At 40.2% G+C, this 15107-nt stretch overlaps 1 protein-coding gene across 1 annotated transcript in view; it reads left to right on the top strand.

Moving 5' to 3' along the window:
- The first annotated feature begins 4935 nt into the window (after positions 1-4935).
- Positions 4936-15107, top strand: part of LOC131191513 (alpha-2-macroglobulin-like) — a 108624-nt gene continuing 98452 nt past the window's right edge. Inside the window, exons 1-4 of the mRNA XM_058169733.1 lie at positions 4936-5035; positions 8464-8650; positions 10312-10516; positions 14584-14636. Of these exons, the coding sequence (XP_058025716.1) occupies positions 4944-5035; positions 8464-8650; positions 10312-10516; positions 14584-14636 (537 nt within the window). The 5' untranslated portion in view covers positions 4936-4943. The remainder of the gene's footprint in view (positions 5036-8463; positions 8651-10311; positions 10517-14583; positions 14637-15107) is intronic.

Genomic DNA, 15107 nt, shown 5'->3' with positions numbered 1-15107 from the left:
TGCTTGGACTACAGATGGATAAAATGTCTTATTTCCTTAGGTTTCAAAATTTGGAAGAAGTGGACCAAGAAGATTTGAGAGATGTTGTGACTAAATTGTTGGGAGAATTTCTTGGGAGAGGTGTTGATTTCATGAATTGGGATGTGGATCGAGTTTATAGAGTTAATTCACAATATGCACGCATGCAGTTCCCAGAGAGGTTCATGTCAAATTTGTGAGAAGAGAGACGAGAGATGAAATTCTTAGAAAACATAGGAGTGGGGCACTGACTTATAGGGGCAGGGAGATAGCCATTCTGAGGCAGATTCCCAGACAGGTACGTGAAATGAGAAAGAAATATTACTTTTTGTCAAGCAAATTGTACCAGAAGGGAGTAGGCTTCAGATGGCTGATGCCAGAGGGATTGATGATTTTCCGGGAGGGCATTACGAAAAAAATTAGTACAATTGCGGAGGCTACGGCCTACGTGGAGGAACACAAAGCCCTCCTGGAATTAGATGACCCAGGAATTGAAGAAGGGGAGGTTATAGACCATGGGGCGGAGGCGGCTGTTGCGGCCCTGGAGTTGGGTCAGGCTGAACCCAGAGTTCTGAGATCCAAAACTAGGAAGTGACAAAGATATTTGGTATTGTGTTGGTTTTCCTTATTCTCTTTTGTATGATATTCTGTTTATTCTTGACCCTTCTTTATTGCGTATGTAAGATTTGTAAACTTAGCTACTTCGTGTCACCTGCTTGCCATATGGCTGTTGTATGTGTTTAAAATTTGAGCAAAATTCTTATCTTGCATAAGAAAAATGAAAATTTACCATACCTGATATGTATTTGTATAAACCTTTTTTGACCAATAAAAACTTTTTGAATAGCAAGAAAATGGAGGCAGGCCACATTTTAAAGTCTCTGTTTATTTAGTAGACAGAAACTTCAGTGACAGTAACGTGTTTCTGGGGTGGCTGACAAAATGGAGTTGAGATAGGTGGGCTTTTATACCTTCTTTGAAGCTTTGTGATTGAGATGCCTGTTTCTGTGTAAGAATGTGTCCTTTAATATTTTAATGGTTGTTGCCAGATTCCTATGAGGTCATGTAGGGGCCATGCCTGGCTCTACAGGCAAAAAGGGGAATGCGAATCCTAGGTGTTTATTTGTCTGAGTTAATTTTGTCATCTTTGGCTTGCCTAATTATGTTGTTTATTTGGATTCTCTTTACTTATGAATAGATTGGCCCAGTCTTTCTGAATCGGTACAAAATCTCCATTCCAAAAGACCAGCCTCGTCAAGCTTCTGCTTGAGGCTGTTTTCCTATGGCAGGAAGACTGGGGCTGTTTTTTGCATTTTTTCCATCTCTTCTTTGAGGGAAATATTCTATCCTGCTTCTTTTTAATATTAAGAATAAAGACTATTTTTTTATTTTTTTATTTTATTTTGTCACAACAGTATACACAAGCATCAACATAAAACAACAACACATCATATAAGCATATATATGAGCAAAAGTATGCAATAACTATATTAATTTGATATAATGAAAGGAAACAATAGGACAGGAAAGGTAGGCACTTTTGTGCTCTTATGCACGCCCCGTATAGTCCTCTTAGGAAGGGGGTGAGATCAATAGTAGACAGTTTTTGGTTAAAGCTTTTGGGATTTTGAGAAGAGACCACAGACTCAGGTAGTGCGTTCCAAGCGTTAACAACTCTGTTACAAAAGACATATTTTCTGCAATCCAGATTGAAGCGGTTAACATTAAGTTTGAATCTATTGTTTGCTCTTGTATTATTGCGATTGAAGCTGAAGTAGTCTTTAATAGGAAGGACATTGCAATAGATGATTCTATGTGTTAAACACAGGTCTTGTCGGAGTCGGCGGAGTTGTAAGTTTTCTAATCCCAGGATTTCAAGTCTGGTGGTATAAGATATTTTGTTGTTTTCAGAGGAGCGGAGAACTCTTCTTGTAAAATATTTCTGGACGTGTTTAATTGTATTAATGTCAGAGATGTGGTATGGGTTCCAGACAGGTGAGCTGTATTCAAGAATAGGTCAAGCAAATGTTTTGTATGCTCTGGTTAGTAGTGTAGAGTTTTTGAAAAGAAGCTAGGCAAAATTAGGTTTACAATTCTTAGAGCTTTTTTTGCTATGTAGTTGCAGTGGACTTTGGCACTTAGATCATTTGACATGAAAACTCCAAGGTCTTTAACAGAGTGGGGGTCATCTGTAAGGTAATGTCCATCAAGCTTGTACTTAGTGTTAGGGTTCTTTTTTACAATATGTAAAACTGAGCATTTGCTGGTTGAGATTTGGAGTTGCCAAGTTTTAGACCAATCGGATACAAGGTCAAGGTCTTTTTGAAGGATAGTAGTATTGTTGGTGGTGTTAAATAGTTTGACATCGTCAGCAAAGAGAACACAATAACTTGAGATAAGGTCACAGAGATCATTTATGTATAGTATGAAGAGCGTTGGTCCAAGAACGTTGCCTTGAGGAACGCCACTTTTGACAGGAACAGGATTTGATAGAGCATTGCCAATTTTGACCACTTGTTGTCTGTTTGAAAGGAAAGCAGTTATCCAATTGTGAAGAGGTCCTGAAATGCTGTAGGATTTTAGTTTTAGGAAAAGTTTATCATGTACTACTGAGTCAAAAGCTTTGCAGAAGTCTATGTAGATTGCATCTACTGCTTTGCCTTGATCAAGATTAGTAGTCCATATGTTTTTGCAGTGGAGAAGTTGTAAGTTACATGATAATTTTTTCTGAAACCAAATTGTTTATTAGAGAGTAGGTTGTTTGTTTCTAGGTGGAGGGTAATGGATTGGTTGATGATAGATTCCATTACTTTGCAGATGAAGCAGCATAGAGATTGGTCTGTAATTTTCAACTAGGCTGGGATCTCCTTTTTTGAAGATAGGGATGACTGTGGCTAGAGACCAAAGTTTGGGAAGGGAACTAGTCGTGAAAGCTTTATCAAAGATTATGCTTAAGGGTTCTGCTATATTATTGGAAAGTTTTTTAAGAAGTATGCACATACCTCATCCGGCCCAATAGATAAAGATGGTTTCAGTTTGCGAAGAGCTTTTTCAACATTGTCTTTTGTGAAATCTATATGTGTTAAGTCGTTGTACTCATTGTTGGTACGATTGGGGAATGTCAGTTATGAGCCATCACTGTTAACAAAGACTGAGCCAAAGAATGTGTTAAAGAGGTTTGCTTTAACTGTTTCATCATTACATTCTTTGCCGTTAGATTCTTTTAGTGGTGGGATGGATCTTGATTCTTTATTGTTCACAAAATTATAAAAAAAATTTAATCTGATGAGGGGGCGTTTCCTACACAATTTATTTTGTTATTCTGACATGGTTAACCCAAAGAAGATCTGGTCTGAGGAGAAATATGATGGCATCTTCCAATCTTTGAAGGGTTGGGTTTATCCTCCCCAAGTTATTGAGAGCAGCACAGAGAACTACTCCTTTCTCTGTGGAACCTTCAGATGCTTGCTACCTACCATATTTCCTTTACCTTTCTTCTAATCTTCCCTCTTGCAGGCTAAGCATGCCCAGGTCCTTTTACTATTCTTTGTATTTTTCCTCTCGTGGGCTTGTTTAATAAACATTTATTGTTTTTAACTGGTTTTGTAAAATATTTTAATTATAAGTTCTATATGCTTCCCAAAATCACTTTGTGTGAGATGGGTGGCCATATAAGTTTGATGAACAAACGCATAAATAAATAAAGGCTTGATTTCCAGACCTTTCATCATCTTGATGATTCTCTTGAGTTTCCTCCAATTTTCCAGCATCCCTTTTCAATTATAGCACTCAGAATCTTCTTAGTAAAATTGGGTTTTTTAAAGCACTGTTGGAAGCAAAATCCAGTCTGGTTTCAAGTCAGGAGAAAGGTGCTGGAAATAAAATGGAGGCTGATTGGAAAGAAGGACTCTGTTTATTGATGAGCAGAACCAACCACAGCATGCAGTTCTGGGACAGCTGACAAATTGGTTGAATGAGTGGTTGGATCTTTATAGGTTTCTATGACTTTGAGGTTTGAGCTGTTCTTGGGATTATGAAATGAAGGTGCTTTTGTGTCACTTGGTATTTCAACGGTGGTGGGTTAATCCTATTATGTCCTAAATGTCAGGTCTTGTTCTTAGAATTTGTGTGTGGGATGTAAATTTTAATCCCAGGCTGGGAGAGCTGTGGCTGAAGGTGTTTTGTTTGTGAATAGGCTGGCCTGGATTTCTTAATGGGCACAAAATACCCATCTCTACAGATTTCAGGTATCTGCTGGAGGCTGTTTTACTATGCAGGAAATTGGGGCTGCTTTCTGCTTTTAAGAGCATGTTTCTCCATTTCGCCTTTGGGGAAATATAATATTCTGCCTCTTAATATTCCCAAAGTATTTTATTCTCTGGGGAGCGGGGCTTCCCACAGCACCCAAGATGTTATCCCAGGAAATACTGGGGATTTTTTTGGCATGTGCACTAAGGCTAATTAAGCACACAAGACATGTAAATCTTTTTGAAATCTTTACTCTGCAGAAAAAAGATCGCTTGTGATTAAAGTTTCCAACGCAAGCACAGAGATCCGTTCTAAGGTTGAGGGTTTTAAAAGGTCACTGTCGGAAAATCATGACATCAGTTAGTCAGGTGGGCACAACAGGTGGGCAGTGTTGCTGCTAGGCAAATATGAACTGGTTGGAAGGTAACTTATACAGCCAATTTCTCTAACTTTCACTGATAAAGCAGAGCAGCAGAAAAGAATTTGGCAATTTAGTTATCTCAATTTAATTCTCTCCTTTTCTCAGCAACCGGAAAGATCAACTAATGCAAACAGAATTGGCTGTTGCAATCTGTTCCAACCCATTTCTTATCTTCTCCGTTTGCAGATAGTATAAGTAGCAGCAGGGAGAATGGTCAGAGGCCTTTCCTTTGCACACCACCAGCCATCCAACCACCATGGGGAAGGGATGGATCTGGAGGGTACCCAGCCTCTCCCTGTTGCTGCTATTGATTCTTCCTCGGATTTCCTTGGCTGATAACACTGAACCGTAAGATGCTTGTTGGACATTCTTGTCTTCCTTCTTTCCTCACTGAATCTCCACTTGCGGCTTTGTCCTTTCTTTTTCTTCTTTGCAGGTTTGCAAATAGGGAATTCACACAATCAACACTTGAGTCATTGTATAACTGCTGCCCCAGCATGGCAACAGCTGGTTTTGTACAGCACAGAGGATTAGAGAAATTAATTGGAGATCCGTCCACAAATTCTGGGGCCAGAGGGAGCGAGCTAGAGTTCTCATGAATTGCCCGAAATACATTTAAATTGGTCTTTGTAGGCCATCAAAAACTAATTAGAGGAACCAGTGTTTTTTTTCATTAGGTGAAACAAACATTCCTAATGGGTTTGTTATGGCTATGCAATGCTCAACATTTAAAGGCAAAAAGCTGGGAGTGATTGGGTATTAATGCAAGTCTTATCTGCAACTCTTTAAAGTGGCTGCGTCTTTTTGCTGGATTCTGTTGTTGCAGATAGTACATTCCAAAGCCCCTTTGGGCATTTCAATCCCAAATGCTTCACAGCTGCCTTACCTGATAGAGCCGAGTGTAAGAAGGAAAATTCAGATTATGAACCACCACTATCTCGTATTTCAGCAAATTTTGTTGGTGCCTATTTTTGAGACATAGCCAATCAAGTGCAGAAACAGTCCCATAAAGATGATTTAATTAAGGCTCAGAAATAATACTTTCCTGGGTTTCCAAAATTTATTGAACCATGGCTGATCGGGTAGGCTGGGTTCATAGAACCCGGGAAGAACCGAAATAACAAATTAAGGAGACAACATACCTTGGTTATCCTAATGCAGGTCCAAAATCCTGTTTAGTTATATTTTACAAAGAGTTAATGATTCAAAAGAGGCTTGATGGCCTTTTGCCCAGAGCAGAAAGCAGAATGTAGTTTTTTAAAAAAGATTTGGGGGGGGGGTGTTTCATGAAAAACATCTGGACCTATGTGACTAGGGTGTTTGGCTCTCTGGATTATACAGGCACTTTAAATTAGATTTTTATAGAATTGTGGGGGATCATAATTTATATGAAAGTTTTTTTTTCTTCCGAGCAACTATCCTTTCTACTTATGTGCATCCAATAAACTTGGTTTTTTTTCCAATTATACATTTAGACGTTGGTGTTCATGCTTATTCGGCTTTGCTCTGGATAACTTCTGGAAGCAAAGAGTTGAAGGATAATATTGCAAAGGCTCTATGTCTTTTTCATTTATTAATCACACAGCCTGTGATTTCTGGCATTCATTTTATTTTCAAATAAAAATCAATTCTGGCTTTTATACCTTCATCTTGGGACAGATAAATCCCAATCATTTTTTTAAAAAAAATTCCACAAGTGATGACTGATTGTAATAGAGCAATATCTCACTTTAATCGTGTTCTTGATGCAACAGACATCTACTTCTTCTGGTTTCCATGGATATCATTTATATTGATTGATGTAATGTATAAAATGGTATCAATGTGCAAAACAGCAACATAGACGTCATTATATTAGTATATTTATTTATTTATTGGGACTATTTATAGTCACTCATATCAAATTCTGGGTGGCTCCCATTCAACAATGTGATGGGGTGGTTTAGGTTTGTAATAGCCCCCTCTAATTCAGTGTTAGTGTTGCTTTAATTTCCCATGGTTGGCTGGGGAATTCTGGGAGCTGAAGTCTACACATACAAAGTCCACACACAGGTTGAGAAACACAGTTGTAATCCAATAGATGTTCCTGCAAACTGTAGATTTCCCTCCTCTCAATTAGTATAATAAAATGAGGTCTCATTCTGTGGACAGCTATGCGTCTTCTTGTCTCACTAATCATGCATACATCTTCCCATTGAGCTCATGGAGGAATTAACAAGGTAGCTTGCCTTGCACAACCTCTATCTGGTTACTGTTTTCTGGATTTGCTCAATATGTTGGCCCAACAACCAACCAGGATGGGGTTGACAGCAGTAAGACACAAAGGCACCTAATCTATATTAAACCTATGTTTAGCAGGTTGTGTGATCTCACTGACCTAGTTAAAGAAGTTAAGCAGCAGTCCAGCCAATTTAGGTCAACATATTGGTTATGGAATTTAGGACCCTGTGAAGTAATTTACCTCGTTCAGTTAATAACTGATTTTCCTTAGCAAAATGTATACTTTCAGAAGTGCTTTCATTTCCTAGAAGCTGAAGCTAATCTATAAATTTGTGCCCAGAATATTTTATCTGCTAAATCTTTGAGTTGACAGAAATTGGCAAGTTTAGAGAAATAAGCAGTTTGGCTCCATTGATTTCCATTCCAAAAATTTTTTGCACTGCCAATTTACAGAGCAGCATAGTTATACAGTTTTCTTGCAAAAATCAATTTACAAGTCTATGGCAAAAATTTAATCAAAGATCCAGTAAACTGTCTATGGAGATTCTCAGTCATCCAGGTCATGGTTATCCCAAAGGTGCCTTTTCAAGAGGCAACTGGACTTTTTTGTTTTTCTTTGAAGACATTTCACTTCTCATCCAAGAAGCCTCTTCAGCTCTGACTCGATAGTGAGGAATGGAAGGATTTATATTCCTTGCAGACAGCTGGTCATTTGCATTCTTTTAAAGAGCTGTTGAGGCCACTTGGAGGTTTATCTGTGCCCTCAGGGTCACCCGAGTAGTTCAAGAGATTGACAGCCATTTGTATAGAATGATATAGGGTCTCCTATAGGGGGTTTGACTAGAAGACCTCCAAGGACCCTTCCAACTCTGTTCTTCGGTTAACTTCGGTTTAAGCAGGGATTCCAGCTTCTGCTTTAGGACAGTGAACTTCCAAATGCTGATTTCGCAGACTATCATCTCACGATATTTAATTCTCCTGCCCAGTTCTTTTAGTCTTCATGCTATGTTCTCATGGTAGAGCCCATCCCATCCCATGGCATTTCTATCACATTAGACATTTAACTGGAGACACATTGTCCTGGCTAGTTGTTTCAAACCAGGCAAGATGAGTGCCTACTTCGACAAGAAACGGAGAACATAATTCCATTTAGCTAAGAGAACAGAAATAATTTTTAGAATGGAAGGGAAGTCATTCTGAGATAGGTATTGTGCACCAAGTGGCAAAATATTCATATCTTTCGCTCCATCATTTCTTCATTTAAACAAATTTGGCTGGTTTGGGGGATAACAGCCCACCAAATCTATTTGCCCAGGTGCAATAGTATAAAGAGAAGGAACAGTGATTTTTCTTGCAAACTGCCGGCACTTCTCAAGAGACAAGAAATATTAATGTATGTAGCCATTAAGAGCCTTCCTGCCTTCCTTCGTCCTATCGACAAAATTGATAATTATTTTAGATGCATGGGTGGTAACTTTCTGTCACGAAACCTGCCCCAGTTACAGGGCATCCATGTCACTCACTTGATAAATCCTTTTGACTTTCCCACTTTCCAGGCAATACTTGATCCTGGTACCCTCTGTGATCCACACAAAGACCTCTGAGAATGTTTGTGTCCAGATGATCCATTTGAATGAGACCGTGACTTTGAGTATCACCCTAGACATTCAGGACAAGAACATAAGCTTGACTGAAATGGACATGGTGGCTGGGAAGGACATCTTCCAATGTATTTCCTTCCAGGTAGGAGCTCCTTACTTGTATGTGTCATATAAAAATGATGTATGTATTCTAGTTTTCTTCCCAAAGTTGCTAAATAGGAGCCAGCTGTGTGATACGGTTGCAAAACCAAACACATTCAATCTTAGGGTGCAACTACATTTCAGAATCATCTCAGAAGGAACATAGACAGAGAAATGCTATTTGGTCAATGACAAAGCAAATTTGGAAAAAGTACAAAGTATAATTAAGTAGATATGAGAAAATACTAGCACAACAAAAATACAGCAACAGACTAAAAAAGTCAGATTATAATCATGTACTGATTGCGCAAGGCTAAACCTAAGTTATTACAATCTGTTATAGAAAATATTCGTATATTTTTGGGTTGTAGATTTAGGCAGAAGTCTGTCCTCAGAGTTTGCTGCTTGGATCCCGGACATTTCATTATGTCCGGGATCCCGGGGATCATGTGGGGGCTCCCACCCTCTGGAACGAACTCCCCCCAGGACTTCGTCAACTTCCGAACCTCCGAACCTTCCGTCGCGAGCTTAAAACACATTTATTCATCTGTGCAGGACTGGATTAGATTTTAAATTTTATATTGGTTTTATTGGGTTTTATTATTTATATTGTTTTTAAAAAATTGGGCCATGTAGAATAAGCTTTTTAACTGTTATTTTACCCTGTATTTATATGTACCTTTTTATTCGCCTGTGAACCGCCCTGAGTCCCTAGGGAGATAGGGCGGTATACAAATATGATAAATAAATAAATAAATAAATAAATAACCAAACTAGATAACTCCTTCAGCAGGATTTTAGGAGAAGTGTCTTGCTCATTTATATAGGTCCCGGACAGTTGGTTGGTCTTGTGACTGGTTGAATCATAAGACTGATTGGCGCAAAATCCAACTAGTGAAGGGATGGTCAATTCTGTTGTCAATTCGGATGGTCTGTTTTCTTATTGATTCATATCCTGGTTCGAAGTCAATGTGTTTGTTGATGGACCTGTTGGTGGAATGCCAAGCTTTGATAAAACTCATGTGCCTGACAGGTTTTGGCATGGCCAAAAAGATGACTTCGGCTTTGTCCCAGTCAAACCGGTGTTGTCTGTTGTCAGTGTGACTGGCAATTAGGGACTTCAGTCATGCCATTTGACATTACAATCTATGAAATAAAATATATGTCATCTAAAATGAGATTGCTATCATGTATTAAACCTGAAAAGATAAAAGTAAAAGAGCTCATTTCTGTGATCAGCTGTACCTAATTTTCCCCTTGCTGTACACGTTAACAATTCATAAGAACTTGGTGGCACAGTGGTTAGAATGCAGTATTACAGGCTAATTCTGCTGACTATCGACTGCCAATAGTTTGAGTCTCACTGGCTCAAGGTTGGCTCAGCCTTCCATCCTTCTGAGGTTGGTAAATTGAGGACCCGGATTGTTGGGGGAAACATCCTGGTTCTGTAAACCGCTTAGAGAGGGCTTTAAAAGCACTGTGAGTCTGCTGCTATTGCTATTCATATAAAAAAGGGCAGGGCTTCAATGGCATTGTTGTAACCTCCATCTTGATTTTGTTGCCCTCCATGATTACTGATAAGAGTCCAGGAAGTGAAGCAAGAGATCCTTGCAATAGGAACTGTGAAAAATCCTCATGCTGCTACCTTTGTTTCTTCTCCAGCTTCCCAAGTCCAACCATTCCTCAAGCAGTTCTCCAAGCCATTGGCCAATTTTCAACCCTATAGACCCTCCCAAGGTTCTTCTCAGGGTGGTACTGAAGGGAGAAACGTTGAACGTGATGCAACAAAAACGGGTCACAATCAGAGACTCAAGTGACCTACTTTTTGTTCAGACAGACAAGCCCATCTACAAGGCAGGACAGGAAGGTAAGTGAGGCCCTTCCAGTGGAAAAATTGTAGATAGAAGTATGATCACAACTGGGATTAGAATTTCCATTGCTAAGCAAATTAAGTGAGTCGTGCTTGATTTTACCATTTATTTATTTTTTGCTGTGGTCTTAAGTGAATCACTGCAGCTACAGGTAACCTCGAGTTACGAATGTAATAGAGCCTGCCAATTATATTCATAACCCGAGAATTCATTTGATTGAATCATGTTAAATGAATGTGATCACTCCCTGCTGTTCCCAATGCAGTCGCTAATTGAACGCGCAGGTTGTTAAATGCGCATGAGGTATCTCAGGGTGGGGAAGATGACCATGCGCATGAGGTATCTCAGGGTGGGGAAGACGACCATGCGCATGACGTATCTCAGGGTGGGGAAGACGACCATGCAGGACCTGGTGCTGGAGTAGGCCATCCAAGGCTTCCTCTGATCCACTGAGATTACCTCATGCTCCCCTGGGGTCCCCACAATGCTTCCCCACCCCATCCTACCCCATTAGGTCTCCACAGACTAGGCCTGCTTTGCCAGTGTCCCGGATTCCACTTACTCCTCCCCACCCCATTTCTCATGGCTTTACTGAAATAGTCAGGAGGCATTTTGCAGCATCTCTGCAGTTGGTCATAAGGGTGAATGACTATTGTGGTGCTGCAATGCGTGTAACTTTGGAACAGGGTTGTAAATATTTTTTGGGGTGTATGTGTGTGTCATAATTTTCAATGGTTGCTAATTAAACTATCAAAACTCAAGGAATACCTGTGAATCAAGAGTTTGGCTTCCTCCTCCTTGACTTTGCTTGCTGGAAGCTAGCTGGGAAGGTCACAAATGTCTATATGCGATCCTGGGATGCCGCAACCATCATAAACACATGCTTGGTTGCCAAGTGCTGAAATTGCAATTCACGAGACCATGGGGATGCTTGTGATGGTTGTGTGAGGAATGATTGCAAGAAACTTTTTTCAGCACTGTTGCAATTTGGAATGGCTGCTAAAAGTTGTAAGTCAAGGACTACCTGTAGTCCCTTGCCAAGATAGTGTCCCTTCCAAACCATTGGAAATTTTTAATTTCTGTGATAAATCCACTCACTGGTTCTTTTAACAGATGAGCTTCCTCTTCCTAAGGCAGATTGTTCTGCAGTATTTTACATGCGCTAAAGGCAGTTTGGTTAAGGCACCAGGTTACAACCTGGGGGGACCATGAATTCTAGTCCTGCCTTATGCATAAAGCCAACTGGGTGACCTTGAGACAAACATTCTTTCTCAGCCCTGGGAAGCAGGCACTGGGCAAATTCTTTCTGAAATCTTGTCAAAAAACTGCAGGGACTAATTTGGGCAGGTTTCAGAAGTAAACACTGAGTCAGAATAAAAGAGTTGGTAGGGACCTTGGAGGTCTTCTAGTCCAAATCCTGCTCAAGCAGGAAACCCTAAACCAGGGATGTCAAATTGGCAGCCTGTGGGGGAGATGCATCATGCGCAGGCCACCCCCACCTCGGCTCCATGGAGGGGGAAAATGTTGCAAAACATCATGTGATGGCAACGTGATGTGGTGAGTTTGACACCCGTGCCCTAAACCATTTCAGTCAAATGGTTGTTCAATTAGACAAATGGTTGTCCAACCAGAGTCAAAGGCACACACATTCACACACACAAAGGGTCTAAACAGATGGCTACCTTTGGTCAACTTGATCAAAGTGGCCTTGTGTTGGACCTGGTTAGTACTTTTGCAAACAGAGAAAGAGAGGTTAGATCAGTACATCTCACCCACTATTTGGGGGACTTTTGATCCATGTACCCCACAGATGCCCTTGATACAATAGTTGTTTGTGCCTCCTGAGATACAACCATCAAATCAGGGCTTCTGGTTCAGTAACAAAAAGCCTGGGAACCCTTCACTCCACTGCAGCAGTAGTGATGCCTCCTGCAGTGAGAAATTTGAAATTATTTGAATTTGGACCGCTGTAGTGTGCTCTGTTTTGAGTGGTCCTTGACAATTATCCAGAAGCTTCATTTGCTTCAGAAGGTAGCTGCCTGCTTGCTGGTAAAGTGGAGAAGCTTCAGCATTGTGAACAGTGCCTGGTTTGCAGAAGATGTGGTGGTTGCTTTTTAAGATGGTTAATAGGCAATTTCTGAAAGCGATTAGAAAGTGAGGCTTGCAAACTTAGTGTCCTTTAAAAGGCTTTGTTGTGACTGCAAACAAGGTAGTCAATCCCTTTGTCTTCTGGCACGCCAACCTGTGGAAAACCACTGTCCTGCTAGGGGCAGCCATCTGGAGCACATGTAGATCATCTCCTATCCTCTTCTTAGCCAGAAGGGGTTCTAAGGAACTGGTAATCTTATCTGGTCTTTGCTGCTGTGATTGGTTCCACTTTTGCAGATATTTTCAATTTGCCATACCTCCCCCAGAAGTCTGTGCTGGTTGCTTTGGAGGCCAATTCAAAGTGCTGGGTTTGCCCCATAAAACCCTGCATGACTTGGCCACCAGTTACTGGGAGAACTGCCTCTCTGAACAAATCTGTCTGTGAGAGATGGTAGAGAGGCTTGAAAAGGAATGACAGAGAAGGCAGTCATAAAGGCTCACTAAGCATGAAAACAGGCTTTTAGAATAGAATAGAATAGAATTTTTTATTGGCCAAGTGTGATTGGACACACAAGGAATTTGTCTTGGTGCATATGCTCTCAGTGTACATAAAAGAAAAGATACCTTCATCAAGGTACAACATTTACAACACAATTGATGGTCAATATATCAATATAAATCATAAGGATTGCCAGCAACAAGTTATAGTCATACAGTCATAAGTGGAAAGAGATTGGTGATGGGAACTATGAGAAGATTAATAGTAGTGCAGATTCAGTAAATAGTCTGACAGTGTTGAGGGAATTATTTGTTTAGCAGAGTGATGGCCTTCGGGAAAAAACTGTTCTTGTGTCTAGTTGTTCTGGTGTGCAGTGCTCTATAGCGTCGTTTTGAGGGTAGGAGTTGAAACAGTTTATGTCCAGGATGCGAGGGATCTGCAAATATTTTCACGGCCCTCTTCTTGATTCGTGCAGTATACAGGTCCTCAATGGAAGGCAGGTTGGTAGCAATTATTTTTTCTGCAGTTCTAATTATCCTCTGAAGTCTGTGTTTTTCTTGTTGGGTTGCAGAACCGAACCAGACAGTTATAGAGGTGCAAATGACAGACTCAATAATTCCTCTGTAGAATTGGATCAGCAGCTCCTTGGGCAGTTTGAGCTTACTGAGTTGGCGCACAAAGAACATTCTTTGTTGTCCTTTTTTAATGATGTTTTTGATGTTAGCTGTCCATTTGAGATCTTGCGATATGATAGAACCCAGAAATTTGAAGGTTTCTACTGTTGATACTGTGTTGTCAAGTATTGTGAGAGGTGGAAGTATGGAAGGGTTTTTCTACGGATTCCCCTCATCTAGGAATTACTTCCCACTGGAGGACTACCTTCAATTAATTTTTGGGCACACGAAGATTATTTATTTATTTTATTCCATTTTAGGGGGATCTGTACAGATTTTTAAAATCTGAATGCTTTAATAGATTGTCACACCAAGTTTCACAAAAGAACACAGGCTAGACATTCTGCAATGAATGAGTTGCTGGAATTCATTGTTGAAAATTCTATGCAACAACTACAGTAGTATTCAGCCAGTAGATGGCAGTATTTACAAGTTTGGATCTCCATGCTTTCTGGTTCTGAGTAGAGTTTCCTGTTTCCTGTCACAGAATATAGTTGAGCAGTAAAGCACATGGTGACCGTACTCTTCGTTTGCTGTTTGGTACTTTATATATACAGAATTTCTATTGAGTCAGGAAATCAAATAAGCCCTTCCCTTGATGTCAATTACCCTGCAGATTCCATTCGGGCTTGATCTTATACCCATTAGAGGTCAGAACAGATGACTTCTTCCTTCACTCCAAATATATGAATGGGTGATAGAAATTCCTGGGAGGAATTGGGACTACTATCCTTATAAAGCCCAAACTGGGTTCCAGATGTATGTGGCCACAAAGCTAATGTTGTCCCTCTTCCTTTCACAGTGAAGATTCGCATTGTCTGTCTGCATGAAGACTTCCGTCCCACAGATAAGGAGGTAGGCTGTGACCAAGTACAATGGCTACTCATTCCCTTCCCTGGAAGATTTCACCTTGGCATAATTAAAAAAAAAATCTTTCCTATGTTCATGTAATTCCTGCAGTAATAGTTAAAAATGTCAAGATTGCTATGCCCATGAGCATATCTTGGTTTACAACAATATCATAAATTTGCATCTCATCATACACACACATAAGCACAATGAACTTCCATATCTGTGAAGGCCACAGTGGGCATCAAAATGACATCTGTCACAAAGATGCAAGTAATACATGTAATACAAACTGAGTCCTTCAGTTTGTAACTGTGTTACCGCTTCCATTGATTATTTATTAGCTTTGTACACTACCTTTTGTCAAGGAACTCAAGGTAGCTCTCTCCTCCCATTCCCCCCTCAATTACAATCCTGTAAGGAGAGTAGAATAACAGAGTTGCAAGGGACTTTGGAGGTCTTCCAGTCCAACCCCCT

The sequence above is a fragment of the Ahaetulla prasina genome, chromosome 2, assembly GCF_028640845.1.
Source record: "Ahaetulla prasina isolate Xishuangbanna chromosome 2, ASM2864084v1, whole genome shotgun sequence".
Taxonomy (NCBI): Eukaryota; Metazoa; Chordata; class Lepidosauria; order Squamata; family Colubridae; genus Ahaetulla; species Ahaetulla prasina.
This window is presented reverse-complemented; position numbering and strand designations above follow the sequence as displayed.